The following is a 27,675-nucleotide window of genomic DNA, read 5'->3' as shown; positions in this document are numbered from 1 at the left end:
CGCAAACACCTCATCCGCATGGGCTGCCAGCGTATCCTCAAGCATGTTGAGCTCCTCATCAGAGAAGCGCTTCTTGTGCAAGCGGGGGTGGACTTCCGGGTTGCCTTTGACATGATGGGATGTTTGGTTCTGCTCTCCACTCTGTAGCACTGCTGTGTTGAGAGGATTGCAATGGATTGTGTTTTTTAAGATGGCCGGTGGCGCATTTCCCTTTCCGGCGCGATGCCGTTACTTCCGGGTCTGGTATTACAAGTCTGGTATTTGCATGATGGTCTTGCCAGGTCCGTTATTAAGGGGTTGCTCCTGGGCAGAGGCGTTATCGGCGAGTCCCGTGATGGCGCTATCGGGGTGTTTGAGGGGCCGTTAGCGGCATGGCGGTGCAGCCATTACCGGCATGGGGGTTCGCGCATGCTCGCGCTCTCGTAATAAGCCACTATTAGCGGCGTCGAGGGTGCACGGACACGCTAATACCACCATGCCGGTAATGACTGCGATTTTACCGCGATTCTCATAATGAGGCCCATAGTCTCCCCTTTTTCACTCATTCTCAACCCTTCATCTACTCTTCTGGCTGCCGGCCTCACTCTCTCTCATTCCTCCAACCTTAATCTCTCTGCTAACCTAGATGTGAAGGGAGTTATTTCCTTTGCGCTCTCCGTTCTCAACCTTTCTGCAGCCCTAACCATTGAAGGAGTTTCTCTTCCAACCACTGGAGTGGCAAATGGAGAAAATGGAGGTTTGACCTCGGGGGTAGTATACCCTTTTGCGGCTGATAAAGGATAGCACCCATATGGGGGTGATGCAGAAAGAATTCCTGTGCCCTCCTTTTTCGGACCTTCTTCTGAGACTTTAACGTCATGGGCCATCCCGCTTTTCTCATGCATCCTCCATAGCACTAAGATGTTTAACCACTTCTCTAACTTCGAACGCTTGTTCCTAAAAACGAAAAAAGTATACAGGTTTTCCAATATCTCTTTATCATAGGTCCTCTCATTAGGCCAACAATTGTGCATTTTACCCTTAGTTTCCTGCAGCCATTCCCGGTGGTATTTTAGCATCTTCACCTTATAGAGAGCAAGTGCCTTACAGACATGATTCAATGGAGTCTCCATACTCCAACCCAATTTAACCAAAAATTTCACTCCAAAATAAATGACTTAAAACACTGAAGCCAAATCTATGGCACAAATTTTCAACACAAGGAACCCCCTTTACCCCCCTTGCCAGTTTCTTAATATTCCCTCACAATCACTCCCCTTGCTCCCTTTTCACTAAAATCACTTCACTTAGTTATTTACTTTAATTATGCTTCTCACTTTTATACAAAAGACACCATCTTTATCCAAAAAACAAACGCCGGCCAATATCTCAGAAATATCTGCTTCACTCGAACAAAGAAAGGGGCGCAATGCCTTCCACTACAACACCGCTGCTCCAGCTCCCTTCATTACTAGTATAGTATTTTCTGCTACAACACAGTCTTTCCCGGACAACAGGAAGATTCCCTTCACTACTTCGACTAACCAAGGAAAGCAAGGCAAAATATCTGCACAGTCAATACAAAATGATGGGTGCCAAGGGTATACTTCAGAAAGTTATCTATGGGTGGCTTACCATAAAATGCCAACTCACCCCTAGGTGAGGGCTTCAGCCAACCAGACAAGCAAACTGACAGGTATTATTTCCCCCTTTCTTTACCTGCCAAAAGTGCATCACGTGAAAATGAACTCGAAGTGCTCTGAAGCCGTGCTCATTCAATTCGCCCTGCACAGCTGGACCATGTCACCACTCCTTGGGGGAACAGACAGGCTTTTAACCAATATGGTGCTTGTGGGCCTCTCCTTTTATCATGCACGAAAAGACTGGTCCTCGCAGAGAATCCCTGCAGCCGAGTTGTGTGGACAGGAAACCCCCAATGTTTGACCATTGAAAATAACATCATCAAGGTAAAGAATAAAGTTAATGCGGCAGTGGATGCTGAAGCTCATGTGTACAATGTAGTAAACAATGCACATTACCATTTTAAAGTATTAACGCAAGTCAAACCATTCTTGAATCAGAAAAATAGGACTATCCTGGGAAGGGTAATAATGTTGCCTTGTCTGAATTATTGCAACACTCTACTTCTTGGGGCAAGCATCTGCAAAATATGCCACCTGCAAATTCTACAAAATTACGCTATTCATTTAATATACAATAAAAGAATCATATCACTTATGCAAGAAGGGAGCTACACTGGTTACCAGTGACAGCCAGGATTAGATGTAAGGCTCTTACCCTAGCGCATAAATGCTTGTATGTTAATGCACCTTGCCACCTAAAGGAACTAATCAAACCTTCTGTTCTGGTAAGGGAGCTTTGCTCAAATACAGGGGGTCTCTTGATGGTACCAAGTACTAAAAAGAGTAGAGGCCTTGGAAAAGCATTCCATGTTTTATCGGCTCAACTTTGGATAATGCTAGCTCCTGCCCTAAGGCATGAAACCAATCAACAGTCCTTCAGGAAACAATTGAAGATTCACATCTTTACTTGATTTTACTCAGCCAGCTTCCCGTCGGTTTACGCTGTCCCATCTCTTAGTCCATTGTGTTTATGTAGCACCAGGATGTCTTCGGGCTTTGGCACTCTAGAAATAAATAAATACATAAATAACGTCTTGGAACATCCTGGGCTCCTGGCTGGCTCGCCAAATGTGTGGATGTGCCTCAAATCACCTTTATAAAGCAGGCCCACCACTTAAGAAGTGAGTGCACATTTGGATGTAAAGCAAGTTTTTTGAACAATCAGCCAGGAGGGGTTAGATGACACTATCGAGTCAAACTAACCCAAGTCTCCCTGAACTACACAAACTCTTCACATTATATACATTTTGCCACTTTTACAACACTGCCGCATATGTTATTATATATCACTCCCGACACATGATTTCTCAAACGTATACAAAAGAAATCCAATCTTCTCTACTTCCCACGCTCTCATTGGTCACCGTTATCTAACTACCATTATCAGCTCATATTTACAGCACACCCCTTTTTAGGATTTGTCTGTGGTAGGTCATGAGATCATCACATAGGTACACAATTAAAGACAAACACAATTAATTACAAGTTCCAGGTGGCTTCAGACTTTCTAACACCCGACGTGATTGCACGTGGTTTGCAAGGACACTTCAAACAATATGGGGAGTGGAAGAATTAACAGGTTCTCTTTGAACTGATGATAACTATCTCACCCAACTCGACTTGATTCCTCGCAATTCAACACGCATAGCCTCCAGACACAATCTGGGAAAATAATCGAAACTCATAAAGTATCGGTCGACTCTGCCCTTGGGTGTCTCTTCACCCCAGGTTTATTACTCAGCCATGAACAGATCGCTGGAATCCCATGGAAAATTAATAACAAGCTTCAATGCACTTAAAAAGATTGCATCTCCTTTCCGCAATACTGCCAAGTTGAAAAAACCCAACTTGGCTGGAACTGACCACCTGATAATGTCATGGCTACGCATTGCCTTCCCTCAGCATCCAACCCTGAAACACAGAGTTCACCTCGCAAACCCTGACTGCAGGACCTGGCCAAAATATGAAAAGCACACAGGCATACAGATTTGTACATTCTCCATGTACCCCAAATTGTCCTCAACATATATCCCTGGAGACCCCCATGTATGCATGTTGCTGGTTCCTTCATGACAAATCTCCTTTTTCGCATGCACATTATGAAGTATGCAGCTCCTCATTGTCCAGTTTGTATAGCGCTTCATGGCGCACCATACCTATATTGCATTTATATTTCATCAGAGGTTATGACATTTATCTTGCTGCATGCGTGCAAATCTGCATCAACTTAATCACAGCATAACGCTAAAGCAACACATATCCCATTCTCATGAACTACGCTAGATACATATAAAATTGCACATTGCGCCAACTTCGCTACTTCCCCAGTCACCAATATGGCAGGCACAACATGAAACTCTCCTTCTCATTGGGACCTTTCCTGACCACCCGAACAGGGGCTTGGGGAATTACCAGCTGCCTGTGAAGACCTACTTTTCTGTTATTGCCTTAACTTAAAAACTTTGATCAGTGACTCCCTGGCATGAACACAAAGCAACCCCTAATTAGAAAATCAGAGACATACCTCTGCTATTGACACTTTAAAAAAGCACCCTTGCGCGCATCAGCGTCCCTGAAAACATGGAGACTGTACTAAGTGCCACCAAAGGGGCTTGAAGGCTGGCTTCCCAGTCTCTTGAGCCCCAGAGAATTTGTTATTGGTGGGGCACGAAGCCTATGAGCCCACATAACACAGTGTTTATACCAAAGTTAACATGTATTTATGATACTTCATCATGGCACAGTACACTCTCGGTATCAGTAGCAGTAGTATGGGCCTCTGCAGAGATGAGGCCTGTGGGGTCCTCGACCTCGAGGGCCACTGCGTCGAGGGCCACTGCAGCCCGTGAAGCCACTTCAAGTTTGACTTATTCAGATTTCATTGTTTTCATGTTTGCAATTTGTTTTTGAAATATGTTTGACTTTGCCTACCACTGAAGCTTTCTAAAATACACTACTGATCAGCTTGCACACGATGTAAAGATGGTGACATGTTTTAAATGTATAATTCTTAATGTTAGTTATCACCAATTTCAATGACCTAGCTTCACAGATCATACCACAGAGTGGCCAATCAACGTCTCTGTCTCTCATTGCTCTTTACCAGGTATTTCTGCAGTGCACAGCCCGACAGAGGCTAACAGTGATGCCCCACTCATTCTGGCAGGCACAAGCTGTGCGGTGGCGAAATAGCTCGCCCACTTGCCTTCCCTGGTGGTGACCTGACCTGTCAAAATTGCAGATCAGGTTCACAATGCTGTCAGCTATGTAGATGGAACTGAGCCCATCAATCAAAATAATCACTTACCTGCCAGCTGCCCATTCCACAAACAGAATGCGAACACACAGAATGATAAATGCGTTGCATCCTGTCCTGGGCCTGGACTCAGACAGCAGTCTGAGACTCACATAAGTTACCTGCCACTCTAAAAAAGCAGTAGGGTATGACACTCAAATATGTAGGTGATAGAACTGCATAAAAAGCAGTAGCCTACTAAAATCGGTAGGGTTGGCAGGTATGCATGCAGGCTGCTTTCCCCTCCAGTCGCCGACGTACAGGGCTGGGCATACATGATGCTAACCCTCCTGAATTAGGCAGGAGGCTTGCAATTTTTTCTTTGAAGATGTTATTTTTTTACTTTCTCCAGCCAAAAATAATTGTAACCCCAATGTAACTCAATCTGAAAAATTAATTTCTCCCGCTTTAAGTGCTGCAGAATGTTGGTATGTATAGCTCTCAACTCACCCGCTTTTGGCGGGTGTCACCCGCCTTGCAAAAGGCTGACTCACCCGCCAAGCCTCCTGCACGCCCATTCATTCCAATGGGCGTCTCACCCGCCAAAAACAAAATCGGGTGATTTCACCCGCCTTTGCAAGACAAATGGTTGAGAGCTATGTAATGTACGCAGGGCACACACATTGCAGGCTTTCCTTTGCTCACACGCCCAGCAGCGAGATCATGTCCAGCGGACCGGACACGTTTTATCTGATGGGTAATGAGTTAAAGGGGTAATATACCTCATGGGAGGGGTGGAGTAATTAGAATTGGTAAAAGGGTTCCTGTCACTGAGACAGGGGTCTCAAAAGTAAGCACTGGGACGAGGAAGAGGGGCGTGGAGGTTATGTTCAATGAATGCAATAACATTGGCCTGTGTTCATATGGTTTTGTTAAGTTTCGCCTTTTCAACGAACACTGAGGAAAAAAAATCTAGCACACGGTGAAAAGACGACATCGTAGAGACAGGGCCAGTTTATTGTTCTTCCGGGTCTTTTGCCTCCGCGTCATCCTTGCCCAAATGTCACTTCTGGTAGCGCGAGAGGCGGGCCTGACAGCGAGACGCGGCCCAGTCAGATTCCTACACGAGCAGTTTCCCAGGTGATATAAGGCGCGTGCGCAGTGGCGCTCCCCCTTCTCAAGTAGCAGCAGTAGCAGGGGCCGGTGTACTGCCACGTCCGGGCGCGAGCGACTCCAGGCCTGCACCAGGACCCGAGCAGCGCAAGTGGCCCGTTGCTCGCTTCAACCCCTTTCGAGTCTCCGAACTCGCAGCTGTCATGGCCCGGCTCCTAGTGCCCGCCCTCGCGTGCCTCTTCCTGGGCCTGCTGGTGCTGGCAGATATCCCGGAGGAGGAAGATGTACTAGTGTTGACCAAGGCCAACTTCCCCGAGGCGTTGCAGAAGTATACCGCGGGCTTGCTGGTGGAGTTTTGTGAGTGCCGGGGGAGTGGGTGTTTGGGCGGGGAGTGAACCGGGCTGTCTGTGTGGAGGGTGACCGAGGAAGGCGTATACCCATCCGTGTACAGTAACACTGGCAGTTCAGGCCCGCTATTACTGTGAGGCAGTGATTAATTTGCCCCCATGTGAAATGGGGCTGGGTAGCTCGGTTTTCAGTGTGTGCTTATTCACTTTTCAGGTGAATGGAGGGTGTCCTTGGTGTGGCGTCCCGGGTTGCTGGTACCGGGCACACGCCCCTCATAGATCCCATTTTGCACGTATTACATGTGTACCGCCCTGATTGACAAGCAAACGGAGCTTCCGCCCTTCTGGGCGTTCCCCGGACTGGCGCTTCCGCCCGAAGCTTCAGAGGACGTGGAAGAAGCACTTTTCGGGCAGAGGATTCCCTTACTACAAGCTGTGGGTTCTTAATCTATGATCCCCATATAATGTTTTGGAAGTGACTGCTCAACCTTTTTATGGACGGTATAAGCAACATCACCGCATGTGGTGTGCCACTGCAGCTTCGCCACCCTCGTCTTAAATGACCCGCTGTCACCAGTATTTCAGTAGTCGGTGACGAAATACCGTTTTGTGCAGCTAAAAGCTGCTTTTGGTGGAGGCTTCAGGCTGCCATCTAGCATGCTACAACTCAAACACCCATAGCTGGTACAAACTGACGTTTAATCGGTGGTCGAACTGCAACTAAACAAAGTAGGGGTATGTTCCTCAGCCCCCTTCTGCTCCCACAGCAGCCCCTCCCACAAAGCAAACACCATATTGTCCCTTTCTTTTCCACTACCACACAGAAAACATGGAAAGAAAATGCAGCATTTAAATAACGATAGTTGGTCATTGTATCCACAACATGCAGGTTTGAGCGGTCTCCCCCTTCCAATCACCCACCCGCCCACCTCTTAAGGGACACGCCTAGGGTTTAGCCACAGGACCCTGTTCAATAGCTGTACAGACACTAGCAATCCATGATTAATTGCACAAGTCGGTGCTGAGAACTGGGCGTTGTGACTGCTTGGCAATGAGTGTTACATCCTTGGTAGGCATACAATGAAACCAACAGCAAGCCAGCACCTACCTTCAAGATAGCCCAGCATGGTGTACCACTGGAGTGTTACTCAGAACAATCACTGATTGCCCCAAAAAGTAAGGGAACGTCATACCCTTTAGTTCCCGCCCACTTTTACCATTACATTTAACTTTAATGCTACAAGTTTGTTGAATGTAGGCTAGTGTTGGAGCTAAATACTTTTCTAAGCTAATGAAAACGCCCCCCCCCTTCAGCACTTTCGATCGGAACATCTACTGATTATTTTGTACAGGATATTCATTTCTTAGACGGCTCTGAACCAATTTTGAGGCAGGCACCATCAATTGGAGTCAATTTCGCACAGACATAATTGACCATAAAGGGTGAGGATTTTGATCCCTGTTGATGGGTTCAGTATGAGTCTGACCTGCCTATCGCATCTAGCAGTCATGAAGGCTCAAAATGCCTGCTGAGAAGAGATCATGTGGTCTGCATAGCTACTGCCCAAAAGGAGTTGGCCTGATCATGTCTTATTTTTTTGTGGCACACTCAACCGCATTGACTTGGATGGGCTTTCAATTAACTTTTTAGGTAGTATTAGCATGAAGCGGTTTCCGGGTTAGAAATTAAGCAGGAGCTGAACACAGCTGCTTGCTATCTAGCATTAACCAGTGACCAGGAGCTACTACTGGGGTACCAGAAGAGTTCCACAAATTGAACTTCCACACAAGATGAAATCCTATCACGTTGTCCAATTTTTATGCCCCCTTCTGCTTTAAATGTCATATCGATGTGTCGTAATATTTATAGATTGCCCCAAATGTGCAGAGTTAATTCACAAATGTTTTTTGTTCAGCAGCCATTGGCCTGGGGAGCCAACCGTAGCTCCTGGTACCTGTTGGTGTGCAGCCAACCAGGCTCTTCTAGGCTACAAGCAGGAGCTAAACAGTTCCCCTCAATTTTGAACACTGCATTTTGTCCCAATTGGTTTTCAACAGTAGGGTTTTCTTCTACTTGAAGGACAATCTTAAGTTCACCTTAGTTTTACCCCTTATCTGTGCAAGGCCTCGTTTGTCCAACTGCTTTCTTGGTCCTTGGTTCAGATGCCTGTTCACTTCAGGCCATCTACATTGACTAAATTCAATATTAGGATTTACTGGTCTAGTGGGTGCCTAAAGAGACAAGTAGAGTTGGTTTTGGTTGCTCCTGCTTAATGTTGGCATACTTACATGTTCGGTAGACAAGGTGCTGATGTCTGGGGAAAGGAGGCACACAGTGGTGATTGAGGCCTACGTCTGTGTCCTACGTGTTGATCACGTACTGGGCCTAGGCATAAAACCACTTAACCCCTTTATACATCAGAGAAGTTGGAACCTTCTTGCAGAGGAGCAAATTATGCTTCCATGAGATTCTGGTTCATTTGTTAATGAAGAGGTAAACTGTGTACACTTGTACAAGTGTGCATATTGCAGCTAAGTGCACTGCTTGTGTATGAATTCCTGGATTGTGTCCATGGGTGAACTGTGCCAAACTGGCTTCTTTGTGGTAGAATCGAAGTCACAATATGCATCAAGTGTATATCGTTCCATCCTCTAGATACAAATTGGCACTACTGTAATTTATTGGTACTCATTTATTCAATTGAATGTCCCAGTATCTATGGTGGACCGCACCTCAGACATCTGGACAGCGATTTTATTCTTTAATTGGTTCCTGAGGGGTTTAAATCAATCGGATAGGGCAGTAAATGTTAATCTAACACAGCATTTGTTGACTAAGATGTTAGTCTATAATATGTAATACATGTTGCAGTGCTTATGAATCTGTTCACTTGGTTTCCAGTTTTCTACCTTTTCTGATGCTTTTTTGGGAGCCGATATACTAACGTGATGCGAGGGTGGAATTAAAGATCAAACATTTTAGTCAATTTTGGAATTCTAATATGGTGGTCTTTTTGTAGATGCTCCTTGGTGTGGTCATTGTAAGGCACTTGCCCCAGAATATGCCAAGGCTGCTGCTGCACTGAAGGCAGAGGACTCGGAGATCAGGTTGGCCAAGGTAGATGCCACAGAGGAGTCTGATTTGGCTCAGCAGTTTGGGGTTCGAGGATATCCAACAATAAAGTTCTTCAAGAATGGAGATGACTCATCAGCCAAGGAGTACTCTGGTAAGTGGTGATCGCATTGCCCACCTAAGCAAGCAAGCTCTCCTGTATGACCTTTTCCTAACTCGCCTTCTCCTCGCTTCTCTCCCACTTACCCTGCCAAGCTTTCATCTATCCTATGCTAACCCATCTTGCAATTCCTTTGATTGCTCAAATAGCTTTTGCTTTCACCTGCAGTTATCTTCCGAGCCGATTAAATAAGCTATGCCCATCTTTAAAAAAGTTTATTCTGTTTTCCGTTAATTTCCTTTATTTCCCCTGTCAATGTTAATAATTTCGTTTTGATATGTTGTATGTTATGTAGTTCAGGTGGAGTTGATCTTTAACCAATAAAACAAACACAAAATTGTAATCCTTCTTGTACTAGGCGCTCTTGTGTCCCACCACTTCCAAATCTAGGTATATTAATGCATTGCCAGCTAATTCAAATTTAACACGCTATACAGTACCTGCACTGCCAGTACTCTGGCGTTTGCAGCAGGCTCCAGAATCTGCTCTTTTCTAGGTCTGCAATTAACACTGCCCATTCTTCCTTCATCCTACTTTGGCTCTGCCTCCTTTCACACTATGGCTCATCCCCCCCCCCCCCAAATCTCCTCCAGATTCAGCATTAATGTCCACTTTACCACTCCCCTAGTGGTGTCTCAAGTATGAGTCCTGGTCTCACTGGTCTATAGACCACCTCAAAGGCTCGTTCTTCCTCATCTCTATTCTATATTTACATTTGCCTTTAGTTTCGGTCATTATATTTTTAATACTCACCCGTGGGGGGTGCGTTTCTCCCTCCTTCGCTAATGTCTCCCTTTTACAATGGTTTCACGCTGCTCATATGCTGCAGCACTCCCAATGAATTTTAATTTCACCACTGCTGCCGGGGTCTAGCAAAATATTTTTAAAATATGGCAGCACCTTGCTCATCAAACACTTGTGTATAGGCGTGTTACAAATGTCATATCATCATCACTGTGCTAAAGCTCTGCTGACAGCTTGCTCCTCTAGCATGCATCCGACCCACTCATACCCAGATATTCTTCCATGGCACACTGTCATCAATGGGTGGCTCCTTCCGAATAGCTCCACGCAAAAAAATCATCCCGTCCCCACCCGCTAAACTACGTAATTGTTTACCTGCTTCCTGTCTCCAACTTGTCCCACACTCCCCTGGGCACAAAATGATCCTGCTAGCCATTGGAGTACGAATCTACCTCTAATTTAACACCCTGTCTCACACTTGGGTTGCTCCATCCTGGTGACCAACTGTCATATTAGTAAATATGTATGAACATTCTTGTGTATGGCATGAATGAACTCTCGTTTATCAAATACTCCATACTTTGTCCCGAAATCTGCCTCAATTTCAACATAACACTCCTGTAATCATCTAGTGTATTTAAATGGCACCAAGTAGAATTTGTTTTTGTTCTGCTCTTAATACGGCTTCTGCTCTGTTTTTCTCTGGATGACGCTTTTGTCTAACCGTGACATACATGCACATCTCTAGTCGCCATCTTAAGTTTTTTAATGCTGCACTGTTACTGTGGCATAATGAAGATTTCTATTCTTTAGCTGGCCGGGAAGCAGCCGACTTTGTGAATTGGCTAAAGAAGCGCACTGGCCCAGCTGCCTTAACTCTGGAGGACGAAGCAGCAGCTGAAAAGTTTGTGTCCTCACAGGATGTTGTAATGATTGGTTTTATTAAGGTAACAGCACATTTTTATGGCTCTGGTTCCAGATGAATTTGTTGCTCTTTGTGCGGTCTCCCTTTCTGTGAGACCCTATAGCTTGGTCTTCACCTGAACTCTTTCTAAAGCTATTCGATTATTTCACCAGGACTTGGAGTCCGATTTGGCCAAGACGTTCCTTCAAGCGGCAGATGCAGTGGATGATATTCCATGTGCAATTGCTTCCAGTGATGCTGTATTTGCCAAATACCAGATTGAGAAAGATGTACTTGTGCTCTTTAAGAAGGTGAGTGGCAAACTGGTTCCAGTGTTCACACTAGTGGTTGAAATGGCTTGACGTCAGATGCTCAATTAAGACTTGGCTATTTGCACATGAGTAAGGCTTCTTGTGCTTTACATTTCCTGTATACGTTCTTGAATCGAACAGTAGCGACTACATGCATATTCCTCGTTGAGGGGATACATTCTCAGTGACCACCTGTGTTTTAATGGCTTGCTTAGACTGCCCCAACACCAGCTGGTGCTTTCTTTAGCTGCAATTATGCTTGCTGAATTCTCAGTGAGATTCCAACTTCCACATCAGCAATCCCTCTCCTCCTTTTACAGCATGTTCCATTGTGACATTGGGGTGATTTACTCTGAGTGGCAGGCAGTTGGCGAGCAGTCCTTGCACTGCCCAAATACAAATCCACTCGCACCATCACCCTTTGGCACTTGTGCCAATTCTGTGCGTTTCTAGCTCTTGTAAACAAATTATCCATATCAAATACAAACTAGTTTGCTGATCAAACAATCCACAATTATAAATACATGCATTATAATTAGCCACGTTTTTGTTTAAACAAGCTAGTAAATGCATTTCCGGGGTTCCACAAACTAAAGTTACTTCATTGTGTTAATTGACCTTTGATTTGGTTGATACTGCACAGTACCCTGGACATTATAAAGGGTTTCATGCGTTTGACCTTTGTGTTTTTAAAGTGACTTATTTTCTATCGGTCTGCTTAGTGTGATCATGAATCTAGATAACTTTGCCAAATGTTGCCTTGCCAAAAAACGTCTGGCTTGGGTGTTAATGCGACTCGAGTGCCGTAGTTAAGCATTGGAATGATGCCACAACCCTCAAGATTTTGCCCTGCTGAATGCTCCAAGAACCCAAATCCAATAGCAATATTTGAGTCACTATAGGAAATACATTATGAAAATATTGTGACATCACCATTCATGAGGTTGCATGTTTACATACCCTTTTCCTCGTCTTCCTACAGTTTGATGAAGGGCGAAACACCTTTGACGAAGAAATCAGCAAGGAGAACATCATCAACTTTATCAAGTCCAACCAGCTGCCGTTGGTCATCGAGTTCACTGAGCAGGTACTTCGTGCTATTAATACTGGGATGTCGTCACAGGTCTTCAATTTAATTGCCAGGGCGCGAATTTCCCACAAATGAACATGGGCGGCTGATCCGTGAATTAGCCCTAATAGCTTAAACAAAAATCCGGCCGAGATCCAAGGAGAGTGCTCCCCAAGACGTGGATAACTATGCTGTAAAATGCACCATTGTAACTCTTATCTGGTCACCAAAATAGCATTTCCCAACACATTTTCATGAGGATCGTATTTTGCCAGTGCAGGCTTTTTCTGCTGGCTGTGCCACATAATGCTGCTTATGATATGGCATTTATAACGCGCCTATACACAAGTGTTTCAAGGCGCGATGAGGCAAAGGGGGGGGGCAAAGGGAGGACAAACCACGATCCTACTAGGCCAGGTGTCCTTCAGATCGCGCAAGTGCATGGGAAGGGGGGGAAAGGAAAAGTGCGCAGGGGGAAGGGAGAGGGGGGGAAGTGCAGTACATGGGAAGTGGAATAAATGACACATAAACAGCCAGCTAGTGGCAAGTGCAAGGAAGTGGAGACGTAAGTGGAGATCAAAGAGTGGCCAGATAGCCAGTGCAATTTTGGTCAGGAGTTCAGCAAGGGAGGGGAGGAGAGAAAGAAGTAGAAGCAAAGAGGAAGGTTTTGAGGTGTTAACGGAACCGGAGGTGTTTCTCAAGTTTCAGGAAGGCTGTTCCAAAGAGGTCCCTGCTGAAGAGTGATCTGCCACCAACTCGTTGCTTGGAAAAGCGACTGACCCTAAGGGACTTGGAGGCAGATCAGCGAAGAGCGCGAGAAGGGAGATAAGAGTTGAAGGTACTTCGGTCCCAGACCCCAGAGGGCCTTGTGTACAATGCAGAGGGTTTTGAACTTAATCCTTGCAGCCACTGGGAGCCAGTGCAGAGATTGCAGTCCTGGAGAGATACGATCCCTGGGCTTGAGGCCAAGGGCAAGTCTCGCAGTCCTGTTCTGGATAAGTTGCAGAGGGCGGATAGTAGAGGCAGGCAGATTTAGATAGAGGCTGCTACAGTAGTCCAGCTTGGAGAGGACCAGGGCCCTGGAGACAGTGAGCTTCTGGGGGAAGGAGAGGAAAGGAAGAATACCTCTAAGGAGGTGCAGCTGCTAGTGACTTCTTAGAGACGTCTGATGTGAGGGGAGAAGGAGAGTGCAGAAGATGACCCAGTGGTTTTTAGCCTTGCAGGTGGGAGTGGGAGGAGGGCCAAGCGGCCGGCCAGAGAGCTGCAGGGAAGGAGGGAGTGGGTGTGCCGATGAGTAGAATCTCGGTCTTACTGACATTAAGGCAGAGGTCGTTGGCGGCACACCATTCCTGGATGGCAGTCAGATGAGGGAAGGAGAGGAGGAGGCCGAGGGTAGCTGGATATCATCTGCATAGCACAAAGTTGTGACAGAGCGGCGATGCAGTGGGCAAGGAGTGCCAGGTATTGGTTGAACAGCCAGGGAGAGGGGTTCGATCCCTGGGGGACACCACTGGTAGAGAAAAAGTTGTCGGAGAGGAAGGACCCAAGTTGGACCTGGGAGGGTCGGTCGGAGAGGAAAGAAGTTGGCCACGCCAGAGCCTGACCAGTGATCCAGGTTATCACGGAGACGGTTGAGCAGGATGGCATGGTTGACGGTGTCAAAGGCAGAAGAGAGTTCATGCAAGATAATGACGCAAGGGGTGTTGGAGTTGAGGTTGGTGAGCTGGTCTTCACGGATGTTCAGGAGAGCAGTTTGCTCATGAAGACAACCAACAGATTCAGTGTGGAGATTGAGCTGGGAGATGGCCAGTTTCTCCAGGAGCTTGCCCAGGAAGGGAGTGATGGTGATTGGGCGATAGTTAGCTGGGCAGGAGGGGTCGGCAGAGGGTTTCTTAAGAGGGTGCACAAGGGAGTGCTTCAGGGGGGTGGGAAGACTGCAGTGACGGAGTCATTGCAGAAATCTGCCAGGGCAGGCACCAGGGAGTCTATCTTGATAGATTTGGAGGAACAGGGGTGAACCTGTTTTGATGACTTTCATATATCGGACTTGTCTAGAAACCTCGTCTGGAGAGGAAAGAGGAAAGGCAGAGAAGGAGGGAGCAGGGGTGGCAGCAGAAGGGCCGGAGGAAGAGCAGGGAATAGCGGGAGGGGGGTGACAGAGGGAGAATGAGGACAGGATGTCCTGAGTGTTTGCTATTGTATGAAAACATGTCTATGCTGGCTCCATCCTTATTAGCTAGGGTGCCTACTTCACCCCTTTTTAATCGGTTATTCTATGGTAAAAGAAAGTTCATGGCTGGCTGCATTTGCCAGTACCTGGATTAAATTATGCCCGCTATGCTATTCCCTAAAAACACTTGGCCATTAATAACACTGTAGCAAATGTTTCCACTGGCTGTGCCAATGCGCCAGCATTTTCCCCCCACACTGGGTGCTCCTTCATTACGCTCAGCAAGTCCTTCCTGTTCCCGTCTCTACCTAACCCAACACTGGTTTGCCCACTTCGTCACGTGTATTCTCGCTAGCCTTCACCAAGCCCCCACCCTGCTTAATCCAATTTGTGTTCGCAGACTGACTTCATATCTAGGTTTGCTTTGTTGTTTGCCAAGTGCTCCAGCTATGCATTAAATCACTTAACTATTTACATAGGATCTAAATTTCCATGTTCCACTTACAAACTGGCCCTTTTGCTATTGGCGCAGACATGGTTTAATGGCTATATGTTGGTGGTTGACAACTTTGTGATTCCACCTATTTTGCACACCGCTTGAACAAAAATTCGGCCAAGATCCAGCAGCATTCAGTGCCATTGTGCTCCTCTGGCAGAGAGATCAATTTGGGACCATCCGGGCACAGAGGCAAATGCCAGTCGTGTCGGCTGCACCTGGGACCGAATTAATAAGACACACACGAGGTGCATATTTTGTCTGTGCCCGGGCCATCTTAAGCACTTTTGGGGCCCTGGGCACGGCCATCTTTGCCCCGACCCCTTCCAGCCAAACAAAAGGCATTAAGGGATCAGGAATACTGGTCGCATCCCCCCACCGTCGCGCTCACAACCTATAGGTTGAAGCACGCTTACTCCCTTTAAGTCCCCCTGCCCTCTTCATTCTTGCTCTAATCAGAATTATAAACAAGTAGCATTTGAAGACCAACATTAAGTCTACAAAGGGGTTACTGTTCTAGTACATACAGGATATGTTTTATCAATAACATCCAGGAAGGTAGATGTAGTATTAATGCAAGACTGTATGTAAAAGGTACATGTAACCATAATGGACAGAACTCACATTAGCTGCCTCACAGAATGCAAAAGTGCTCATGCATGGATATACACCAATTGGAATGAAGGAGAATGCTACACATACCGTAGCGTGGATTGTGGAGGCAGATTGGAAGCTACCAGGAAGGTGTCTTTATCCAGACAGACTGCGATTAGAAGTGGGATATGGTTTTCAAATAGGTTTGCCATTAGATATCAAAGGAACAAATGCCTGTGGTGTGAAATATAAATGTGCTCACTATTAACACAGTGAAACCATGAATAGGGCTTTTATGAAGATCGTACAATAAGAAGGAAATCATTCGAAGGGCTGAAAATTTTTAAAGGTTTAGGGACTGGCAATATTAGAGGTTAGGCACTACAAGGTTAAATTAAATGCCCATGATCACACATTGGTTAAGGGGTGAAGCTGGGATTTGTGCCAATTCTGCAATTTCTGAATTTGAACACTTTTTTTTCCAGTTCTTACCATGAACTAAAACAATCATTTGATTAAAAAATGGACTTGGAAAGTACCCATCACTTTACCAAACCTGACCATTTTGAAGCAAAATATTATAGAAGGTTATGCAAAATGGGAATGGTCTAGCTTCATTCTCTACATCAAGGGAAGTATATAAGGACCAGCATACCAATCTGTTATTTTACCAAATTTAATATGGGTTTGTCTTTATTTTAAAGCTTTAAATACTTCCAAAACAATGGCCTGTGACATTTTCATTTCTAAACGTGCATAAAAACCTTGACTTTTACCAAAAAGCAAACGTTTTTGTGTTAAACAAGCAGACCTTAAAATATGCTTGCCTAAGGCCTGTAACATATTGTCCGCTCTCTTCTGTCTACCAACCCTTCCACCCAAATGTCCTACATAAGAAAGATCAAGTAATGGGCTAAACGATATCAGCAGCATGCAAGAAGGCAAACCTCATAGAAGACAGCACAGTAATGTAAAATATATTAGATGATTTGACCAGGATCACTATCGTCTGCTGGCAAATCCAGGATACAAACATGAACGCTGTTCCATAGTCGTGAAGTTGGATCTTTAGTCACCTCTTGGTCTAACAATTTCTGCCGTTATTGGTGGCGATTTACAACCCCCCCATATGAACAAACCAATGTATAGACCTTCACCATGCGGATGATATGTTCGTTTTTATAGCAATCCCTATCTGTTACAGGTACACTGCTGATAATAGCAGATGTTCTGCAAAACCAAGTACATATGCAGGCAGGTTTATAAACTTCAGACTTAGGAAAGGCTCAGCCTTGCTGGAATGTGATATTCTAATTTTGCATATGAACACATCTCTGCAATAGGTGCTTACACCATGAGCTAACTTCTGAGCCATTGTGACGCTCTATCAATATGCATTTCACTATTGCCTATTAAACATGGTCCACATAATTCCCACAGGAAGGAATGAATGCTACAGAGTTGTGCCATAAGGAACACACAAACTATGTATACCACAGTGATTGCAGAAAGAAATACATGATGAATTGATCAAGGAGGAATGCACTTGCCAAAGCAGAAAGGCAAAGGGTTTAGAGCCTCAGCAGCACCCCATTAAAGTGTGCTATTTAAGACTGGTGAACAATGGAATCTTACTACTTAAGATCAGCTGGTTTTGTGGGGACCCCCTCCAAGGTGGGGTCCCTGGGCAAGAGCCCCTTTTACCCTCCCATAAAAACGTCTCTGGTCTGTGTGCTTGCAGGACCTCGCTGTCTCAGCCTCCCCTGTCTTGTCGACTGTATTGTCACGGGCTCTAGTTACATACCATCCTTGCTGGCTTCTTTGCGTTTTAATGACACGAAGACAACATTGATGGTGCTGTAACGTTTGTTGGAGGTGATTAGTGATGGTTTTAGGGAACCACGTGTGCACTGCAACAAGAGGGCAGTAATTGATTTTCATGGTTTTAGGTGGTCCTTTGAGCAAGAATGCACCAACTAAAGGGTGGGTCTTTATTAATGTTAACGATGGCTGCAATGTTCGCCTAGATGCACATCCGGTGTGCTGTGTAGTTAATGTGGGTACGGTGCATGTTTGGCATTCAATTCTGGCAACTCTGTATGTAGAGCCTTTCAATGGGGTGAGGAGGCAGCCAGGTTAATGGCTCCGGTTCAGATGGCTATACAAGAAATGCATATCCTTGAAAATTAAAGGATAAGGGAATTAAAACCATCAGTAGGATATGGGTGACGGCGGGGGGGGGCTGTGCAATCAGGACCTTTGCAGTTTCCCATTTGCATTAACAATTTTTGCGTGCTTGCTTGGGTGCAGGAACTCCCCGGGTCCGGCATTTGCAAACATTTCTCCGTGGATCTTGGAACCGCCCAGCATGAAATGTAAATATATATTTTTAGGTTGGAGGAAATGGGCAGGGGCTGCTGCGCATGGTCTGACTGGACCATAAAACGGTTTTAGGCACCAATGAAAGTGGCCCGCAGTTGCAAATGCATATTCATTCCTTAGTCACACAATAGTACCCAAGGGGGTGTTTTTTTGTTAATGTAAGCAAATTGTGATATTTAAAGAATATTCAGAAACAATGGTCAAAATTACTAGCTGCATAGTGCAGTAACTCATCAAACTGGCCCACATTATCCGAAAAAGTTTCCCATTTTTGACTAGCCTGCGCTAGCATTTTTGCTGCAGGCATCGCCCTAGGTCAGTCTGAGCCTAGTGGCTCATCCATAATGGGCGAGGGTGTTCACCCAGTGGCCCCTTCGCTCATTATGGAGGAGCCAGCTCAGTGAAACACTGAGCGCACTCGGCTGCTTTTTCCAGCTGAGGGTGCTCCTGTACTGGGTGCACTGTCAAAGGGAAACACTGTTTCCCATTGACTGTTCAGTTCCCCAGCAGCACATGCTTACTGAGCCATGCGACGCAGGGAGGAGCGGTGGTGGGTGGAGGGGTTTGCTTTGCCAGTCTTGCATAGCTCATTGGAAATGCTGGCTGGGACACTGCATGTCTGTGTGTGGGGGGAGCTCCTACGCCACCTCAGTCATTCGAACAGAGCATCCTGGAGCAGGGCATTTTAGCACCACGTGCATGCCCCTGCAGAAGGTACGTTTATGTTAATTTTTTTGTGTATGGATGTGCTTGTTATGCTTAAGTGTATGGTCATGGGTGCTCGTATGAATGATGGAGTGGTTGCTGTGTGGAATGATTGTTGTGTGAATGTGTTTGAAGTATGCTCTAAAATGCAACATTTTAACCCATTATTTAAAAAAGAATTCACCGGCGGAAAAAAAAACCCCCACAAACCTCCATTGATTGGTTCGGGCTCCCTCGCTGCACTCAGTCGCTATGCCACTTTTGTGGGAAATATTTATGCCCCTCCAATTTAAAAAATTCACCCGCTCTCACTACCTTGGGACTGTGTTGGGAACGGGTTGGTGGGAGTAGGATGGCCAGGAGAACCGGGATGGTGGTGGAAGCAGGTGGGGAGAGCCCAGGGTCTGTAATGGAGAGAGCTCGGGGACTGAGTGGGATGAGGGAGCCCAGTGACAGTGATGGGAGCAGGTGGGGGAGCCCAGGGACTAGACTGGGAATAGGGTGCGGTGACGCACAATAGTTAATAGCCATCTGTACATACACTCCATTTGGCATTTTTGGGGGTGCCCGGCCAGCCCAAATTTAGCTGGGGGTGGGGGGGTGGCGCTAAGAACCTAGGCCAAAAAAGTTTGAAGACCACTGCTTTAAGCTATGCTGTGGGGCCAGGATTTCATGCATAGGTTTTTCACGTCGTAAACTTTGAAGTACTTCTCCACAAAAAAAACTACTCATCTTGCAAATTGCAGCGCCTCTGACAGTTCACGGCTCTACCCATATTCATAGTGATAAACAGCAAATGGCAGCGTTCTCGCACACTACAGATTGCAGCTTACACACATTGGATGGAAACGCGTTCACCACCAGCGGCGCACATCGCTGCATGGCTTGGTGGGAGAGCCCCCATCCTACCATCATAAGGCTTGACCTGCTCCATTACAGCACTGCCCGGCTTATGAAAGGAGACAGTTAACTGGTTTAAAATTAGACGGTCACACGCTCGCCTGTACTGCAAAGGATAACCAATCATACAAGTGACTTTTAAATCTTTTGGATTGAGGAGCTGACTGAGTCCTTTACCAATCTCTCCTGGCACCGGGGGGTTACTTGACAAACGTAATGGGGAGAAATCGGGTGAAGGGATTGTGGTTGTGTTGGCGGGAGGGTGGGTTCCTTATGTTCACCTAGCACATCTTATGTCGCTGTTAAAACTGAAATGCACATCACTCAAATGGCCCGGCTTCCCACACACCTAAACTTGACCCCTGTGTTTTCCCCAAATACGTGACACTATTATTTATCCCCCCAGTCACCTGCAGTAATACACCCTCCTCTTATCCTTCATTGGCCTTACACCAGCACATCTCTTGTCTATGCCTCCACGCGATCACCATTGATTCCTCGTTGGCAGAACCCATCATTTAAGTGTGCTGACTCTGGAGATCACAAAGCCAAACTTCTCTGCAAGCTCTGTGCACTTGGAAACATGGGGACGCAGTTATAAAATCAGGTTTTGCATCCTAACATAACAAAACGGGGCCTTTTTGTACACACTAGTCCTGCCTACGGGCGCAATGCTGCCACACAAGGCCAGGCATGCACAGTGAAACTTCTTTTATTGGTAACTGTTTAATGAGTTTTAGACATCCCATACTCTCCAGCAAGGTAGAGTACCATGAAAAAGGTACTTGCTAATGGTGGGCAGTAGATTTTGCAAGCTCTGCATGCTCAACCCGCTTTGTCTACGTAACCACGAAAGGCAAACGAGTTATCGCTTACCTGTATCGGTTTCACCCTTATACTTGTGATCACTCTTGTTTTGTATGTCTGTGCCTAGTAGGCGATGTAGCCACTATCCCTGCACTCCTGTGGGACAAACAGTTTAGGGATAATGGCCCCTTAACCATTCTGTTACTGTAATGCTTCGGCAAAAAGCGCAACCTCGGGTGTTGGGTGGAGGGGGGGAACGGGGGGTTGTTCTGTTCTTTGAACAATCGCACAAAAAACTGCTGGGAAGGCTTTGGACAACGGACTATTCTCAACCCTTTCACATTACGCGCATTCTCTCATTTGCTCACTGGCTTGTGAGCTTCATGCATGTTTGTGCTGTCCGACAGGCAGAAATGCATACTTGTGTTACACAGGTTAAAAAATAAATCTCTTACCTGATTATTGTGCCGCTCCGGGCTCGCTCTGCTCCCCTGAATGTCTTGCACCATGCACACTGGAAGCATGTGATTCATGTACTGGCGCAGGCCCGAAGTGGCAAACTCTGCCCATAGGCTTTCTAAACCGCGTGGGGGCGCTGGAGCTTCTCCCCTATCAGCATGACCAAAGGGCTATGCAGGCCGGTAACAAGACCTCCGGCCTTACATGGCTCGTCTATAATGGGACGCGTGCGGAATCCCTGTCTTTTATGTATGAGCAACCCCTGCTTGCCTGGCAAAAGGTACTCCAGAGGAGGATGGAGGTACACGGACTGCTTGCTCACAGCATATAGTTTGGCAGATAGGAGTGAGATTAAACGGGGGTCTCTGAACTGGAACATACTAAAGACTGAATAACTGCTCACGATGTTGGGTGAACTGAGTCAGCCTGGCTGAAATGGGGGAGTATTTTACTCTTACACTCATTTATTTTTTTAGTTGAGTAAAAGGATTTTTAGGGAGTACAAAACAATTCCCATTCCAAATGAGAGTATTTTTATAAGGGTACACATGCAACTGTGAAACACATATTTTTTGTAGTAAATAGTTTCTCTTCAGGCCAGGCAATGATAGTTTAGTAGTCTCTTCCTGTGGCACTAACCAGTGTTCTTACTGGTTCACACATACCCACGGTGCTGTGTGTGAGAACGCGGAAGAATAGACTCCTTATGTGCAGGTTTCCCATTTTGTTCTAGTATTTCTACTCCTTTTTTGGGAGTGTTGGTACAACCCTTATCTGTAGGGCTGCATGCAGTGGTACGCCATAACTTGTATCCTGGCACTATGCGTTCCTTAATAAAATAGAAGGGCGGGGGGCTACAAGGAGCATGGGTGCTCCGGGTGGGTCTAGCCCCTGGTGAGTATTAGCATTTGTAGTTTTGAAAGATTTTGTCCAATTGGATTTACTTGCATAACGTTGCAAATGTCTACTAACTCTTTCACACATCTTTTCCTTGTCTAGACTGCCCCCAAAATCTTCGGCGGAGAAATAAAGACCCACATTTTACTGTTCCTGCCGAAGAGTGTGACAGATTATGACGGCAAACTCGAAAACTTCAAGAAAGCTGCAGGGCACTTCAAAGGAAAGGTATGGTGCCTCCCTACTGAATGCAGCCACGATCTACTGAGTGTTCATGGGTCTCAGTTTGTTTGCGCCACATCCCTTTTCAGGACACATTTTTTTGCTATTGCACTGAGGTTTCAGTGCTCCTATGGTCCAGGTCTTGCATGGGGAGCTTTCAGCAATGAGGATGACCTTTGTTTTCACGCTCCAGTCTAAGCTGAAAGCCTCAATCTTGCGCTTTCAGGCCTCTTATAGTTTGCTCTTTCCCCAGATCCTCTTCATCTTCATCGACAGTGACCACAACGATAACCAGCGCATTCTTGAGTTCTTTGGCCTCAAGAAGGAGGAATGCCCATCCGTGCGCTTAATTACTCTCGAGGAGGAGATGACCAAGTACAAGCCAGAGTCTGATGATCTGAGCGCTGACAAGATAAAGGAGTTCTGTGACCAGTTCCTAGAGGGCAAAGTGAAGGTGAGAAAGCATGGCCTACGTGGCCGAGCAGTTGGGGTGTTCGAGGAGCAAAAAGTTGAGGAGGCATTGCTTGGAGTTGTGTGTGGGCACCGTTTTGTGTAGTTTCAGAAGTAGCAGGTAATCGTCAGCTGTGTGCTCTAAGGTCCCTAGGGCAGTATTGAGTTTTAACAAGTGGGATCAGCGTGTGCATTGTGCGTTTTCTGCGAGGTGGGTGAATTAACTGCCTGGCTTGAGAATGTGCCAAGTGGTAGGGCTTCTGGGTTTGTGCATAAACTAGGGGAAAGTCTTCTGATTATTTTCTTTTTGAAGATTACAAGCAGTGTGTAGAAGACTCTGCTTGAGAGAGGGCGACTGGGGGGGGTGCAAGCGGTGCAATTGGCTGTATAGACCTCGCAGGGGGAAGGGTCAGCAGATAATGGTTTGCATGCGCCATATCGTGTGGGGCCCAGCGATTGGAGAAAGTTAGCTGTTGGCAATTCTGTTTTCCTGACACTTTCTCTTTCACAGCCACACCTGATGAGCCAGGAGGTTTCCGATGATTGGGATAAGAACCCTGTCAAAGTGCTCGTCGGCAAAAACTTTGAGGAAGTGGTTTTTGATGCAGCCAAGAATGTGTTCGTTGAATTCTGTGAGTCATTGCATTGTTATGGAGTGAAGTGGAGGACTTGCTTATGGAAGTGGTCTAATGTTGCATTCACACTATCGGTACAAATGTGCTATCAATGTATTTTTCACTGACTTGGATGTGTGTGGTCCCATTCTATACTTGTTATAGCCTGCATTGCCGCAGCATAGCTTTTTGTACAGCAACGCTGGCCACATGTAACTTACAATGTGTCAGTGTGCGTTGTCCTTGTTTAACGGACACAGCTTAAATTGTCAAGTAATAGAAGCGATGTACATGTATTTGTACAATACTTCTCTATATATTAAAATGTACCATGTGGCAGATTTTGTTGAAGGGGTGCTGGGTGGATGTTCAGTTTGATCCATGGTGTTCAACTGTGCATCAGCGGTTTTTCTGCTCCACGTAGTGGCAAAAATGTTGCAGAGCTTAGCAAAGAAGGGCCCACAAGCTTCCAAAAACCTTAAAGCCCCTCCATTCCATGCATGGCATTATTGGGTTGGAAAGTATGCTTTAGCAGAAACTAAACTTGCTATTACATTTTTAGAATCGGTCTGTGATAAGAAAAACTCAGCGGAATTTCATAGTGCTTAACCTATTAGTTAGTGGTGGGCTCCACAGTGCACGACAGGATTTCCACACGTTAATTCCTTATTTTGCTTTGCTCAAGTCCAATTTGCTAGCTCTGCTGGTAACAGACGGGTGCTCAATTTTTGGTGGACAAGATTGGGTTCTTTCTCCTCCTCCAGAATTTTATCTGGAGTTTATGCATTAACGCTAGACTGTACTCTGTACACGAAGGCATCTTATCTGGTTGTTAGTATGGCTAAGCTTTACTTGCTGGCTTAAGACGTTTTTTGTTTTGGAAGGGAAGTTTACTTGACTAAAATCCTATTCCTGACGCTTCTTCCTTGCATTCTGTAGCTGCTCCTCTTCCACATGTTGCCTTGGCATTGATAGTTTTCTTTGGCAGATGCTCCATGGTGTGGCCACTGCAAGCAGATTGCGCCGATCTGGGATAAACTGGGCGAGAAGTACAAGGACCATGAGAATATTGTGATTGCCAAGATGGACTCGACAACCAATGAAATTGAGGCCGTAAAAATCCACAGCTTTCCAACGCTCAAGTTCTTTCCAGCCGGAGAAGAGCACAAGGTAAGGGGGATGTGGGGTCGGGGGTGGGCGGGGTCTGAGTTCAGCGCCACCTTCTGAAGTGGATGTGGCTGCATGGCATATACAGCAACTACTTTAGCCTGTCAATTTATGGTCCTGAGAAAGGAATGGATTGAATGTATAGAATTGCAAACACATCTTTTACAGATTTTTGGCATCCTGCCAATTTTCGACTCTTATTCCAAAAGTAGGGTAACATGAATGTCTCCTGACTGTAGTGGCATGCTGGGAAATATTGGCCTCATAGGGTTAAGTCTTGAGGTCTAATTTCATTAATTCGGCTGGTTGCTTTTTTCTCAGCCTGTGAAGGATGGAAGGCTGAGTCTACCCTGCTCAAATTCAGGTTATGCAGAACTTGGGCCTTAATTCAGCTTGTTTACCTGGTTGAATGTGCTCTGTGCACTGGAGCGCTTTGCTTGCGAGCACTAGCACCCTTGTTCTGACTGCCTTTAGGCTGCCTTGTGGTTTGGCTCACTCCTGTAGTGGTCACTTCAAGTTAAAAGTTTGATTTGGATTCCATTTTTCATTCCATAGCAGAGAAACTATGCGTTAAATTCTGGATGCGAGTGTATGCAACGCAGAACAATATCTAGGACTATTTCTACAGCCCTGGCAGGAGAGGGTGCCCAACAGGAAATCCTTCGCTATGATCGTTCCTGCGTCTTGTCAATGGCACTGCTCGGCGGCCCTCGTTGTGGGATGTTCTTTGTTGATGCAGTGATGCTTTTCATGGCATGACTTAACTTTGTTTGGTATTGTAGGTCGTTGATTACAACGGGGAGCGAACCCTGGAAGGCTTCACCAAGTTCTTGGAAAGTGGAGGACAGGATGGAGCGGCTGCTGACGATGATGTAAGTGGCCCATTTAGTTTTGCGCACATACTCACTCCTGTTCTTTTGCACCAAGGTGCCCCTGGCTTAGTAGGTCTTGCAAAGAATGGCTGGAATCCAGCACATGGGAATAGCTCTGGCTTGAGCACTGCGTCTGCTTGGCCCTTCGTTTCAAGTATGTAGTAAACACAGGGCTATTTCTGAGACCTCACCAATCGTGTTTTGCTTCTAGGATCTTGAAGACTTGGAAGAGGCCGATGAGCCTGATCTAGAAGACGAGGATGATGACCAACACATTCACAAAGATGAGCTGTAAAGCAACTTTCAGCCTGCGCACCCCCATACAAACCCAGGAGACACTAAGCAGCGAAAATGCAAGTGCGTGCATCTAGGTCTGGGACGAGGTGGCTGAATCCAGGGATTGCGACTCCATTTCACCCAAGCCAGCCTGTACAGTTGAAGTGTTGCTGCTCATCGGCTGGGAGAAGCCCTTTTTGACTACTTGGGAACAATCAGAAAATGAGCATTTTATTTTCACTACTTTTTTTCCTTTTGTACATTTTTTGCTAATACACTTGAGCAGCTGAAGGTTCAGCGCTCTAGTCTTGCTTAAAGCATTATGGACCCATGGGGTTCTGCAGGATATTTAATTTTTTCTGCAGTGGATATTTGGTAATTGAAGCTGAACCCACGATGTCAGGAGACGAGAGCAGCAGTGGTGCAGTGTTCGTCTTTTCTGCTGGGTTTGTAATCTGCCTGCTGTTGAATCTCTGGAACCTACCTGTCTGCAGGAGTTCTCCGCTTAAGCCATGGGCTGTCATGCACGTCACTGGTGGGTATTCTGGTCCCTCTGGCAGCATAATGGTCTGCCTACTTTCATGTGCCCTAGCATCTTGCTGATGGGCCAGTTTGGGAAGGTGCCTTTGTTGCCAGCCTTCCGTCCTTTGGTATTATGGGCACTGCTCAGTGGGTATGTGCCTGCCGTTATCGTGTTCACACTTGCACATACATAAACAGCCTCCTCCCCTCAAGGCAGATGGACTTCCCACTACCTGTCATTTCATTGGCATTCCTGTGAGTGCACCTCTGGTTGGAACAGTGGGGAGTCTCATTGAACGAAGCAACCTATGACACGCAATTGGGCATTGTGGGAGAGTGGGTGTGGGAGAGGTTTGAGTGGGATCAAACTTGTTTCTGAAAGCATTCCACCATACTAGTTGGAACATAATGTGTTGGCCAAATAAAGTTTAAATTTTAACGTTTCTCGTTATTTGTATGTGCTTGTTTTTCTTTATGCTAGTTACTGCAGACTAAACTCTAATCACAAAGGATGGGGTTTGGTGGGAACCCAACTGTTGCCTGATGTCATTGGCCACTGTTGTGGTGGCCAATCTAGTTAAGGGGGGGGATTTAAAAGGGTAACTATTGGACTATTCTGAAGGGGGCTCTGGAGTATATTTGTGGCTTTATAAATATGCATCATTTGACTGGGACACTGGGGGCCACGTGTTTGTCTTGATCACAGGAGAATGCAGAGCATCATAGGTTCCAATCCCAGGCCAAGGCCTGGAGGCTGAGCTCGGGCATGAAGGCTGATATTCAATTTTTTTTACCATCAAGTCGGTGATCGTTTAGAAGTGACATCTTAACCTTTTGTGATTCATTTGGAATGCTACCCACTCCCAGTTGCACTGGAGGTCACAGGAGATACCCTGCCTACATTAATGAATACCAACCATAGTGTGTATATTGTCATGTTAAAGGATGCAACACTTGCAGATCAGAGTTCACGTGCAACGAAGCATTGTTCATTGACACAATACGGCATTCTGGTAGCTTACATACCCTATGGGCAATGCGCTGCTCTGCCAATATTTTGGTATACATTGCCCTTGATCCTACTCACCATTGACTGCTACTTTGGTTTATGAAAGTTTTAAGCAAAGACCCCTTTGGGGCTGCAGTATTCCCGCTCAACTTCTTGTTGCCACTTAGCATTTCTCTTCTACATAAATGTCTAAAATAAACCTATACAGCGCTATGGTTTGCCTAGCCGCATTTTGCCATCGGATGCATGCAGGTGGGTTGCACTGCCTTTGTGCCCATTACAGATGGATGCATTCCGCGTAATCCTGAAGATCTATTGTAGTTGAGAAAAGGCCCTTTGAATGTGTCAATCCTGCAGTAGTGTCTTCCTCAATAGCGAGTGCCGCTGTCCCAACAGCGCATTTTGCCGTGATCTTCGCCTTGAAGTTCCTGTAGGAACTAATCCTAATACCCATTTTGTTCTAATTGCCGTCTACTAGCAGACGATGTTGGAGGTTGCAGAGGATTGATTTAATCCGGTTTCGTTTTTGTTTCTTGGTCCAAAACACTTGGCCAT

At 46.0% G+C, this 27,675-nt stretch overlaps 1 protein-coding gene across 1 annotated transcript; it reads left to right on the top strand.

Annotated features, from left to right (window-relative positions):
- Positions 1–5,831: 5,831 nt before the first annotated feature.
- Positions 5,832–26,554, top strand: P4HB (prolyl 4-hydroxylase subunit beta). Its single transcript, XM_069655293.1, has 11 exons — positions 5,832–6,327; positions 9,338–9,544; positions 11,108–11,241; positions 11,372–11,509; positions 12,492–12,596; positions 22,091–22,216; positions 22,464–22,664; positions 23,172–23,292; positions 24,263–24,444; positions 25,224–25,313; positions 25,525–26,554. Exons 1-11 carry the CDS (start codon positions 6,174–6,176, stop codon positions 25,606–25,608), a joined length of 1,542 nt encoding a protein of 513 aa, XP_069511394.1. The 5' UTR covers positions 5,832–6,173; the 3' UTR covers positions 25,609–26,554.
- Positions 26,555–27,675: the final 1,121 nt, after the last annotated feature.

This window comes from Ambystoma mexicanum, chromosome 3q (assembly GCF_040938575.1).
Source record: "Ambystoma mexicanum isolate Mex_15411 chromosome 3q, UKY_AmexF1_1, whole genome shotgun sequence".
NCBI lineage: Eukaryota > Metazoa > Chordata > Amphibia > Caudata > Ambystomatidae > Ambystoma > Ambystoma mexicanum.
This window is presented reverse-complemented; position numbering and strand designations above follow the sequence as displayed.

What these genes read in the sequence shown, in the direction of transcription:
- P4HB (XM_069655293.1), top strand. Translation starts at nt 6,174, where the DNA reads ATGGCCCGGCTCCTAGTGCCCGCCCTCGCGTGCCTCTTCCTGGGCCTG. An exon ending in TAATGATTGGTTTTATTAAG is followed by an intron (nt 11,242 to 11,371) that starts GTAACAGCACAT and finishes TTATTTCACCAG; the next exon opens with GACTTGGAGTCCGATTTGGC. An exon ending in CAGGGCACTTCAAAGGAAAG is followed by an intron (nt 22,217 to 22,463) that starts GTATGGTGCCTC and finishes CTCTTTCCCCAG; the next exon opens with ATCCTCTTCATCTTCATCGA.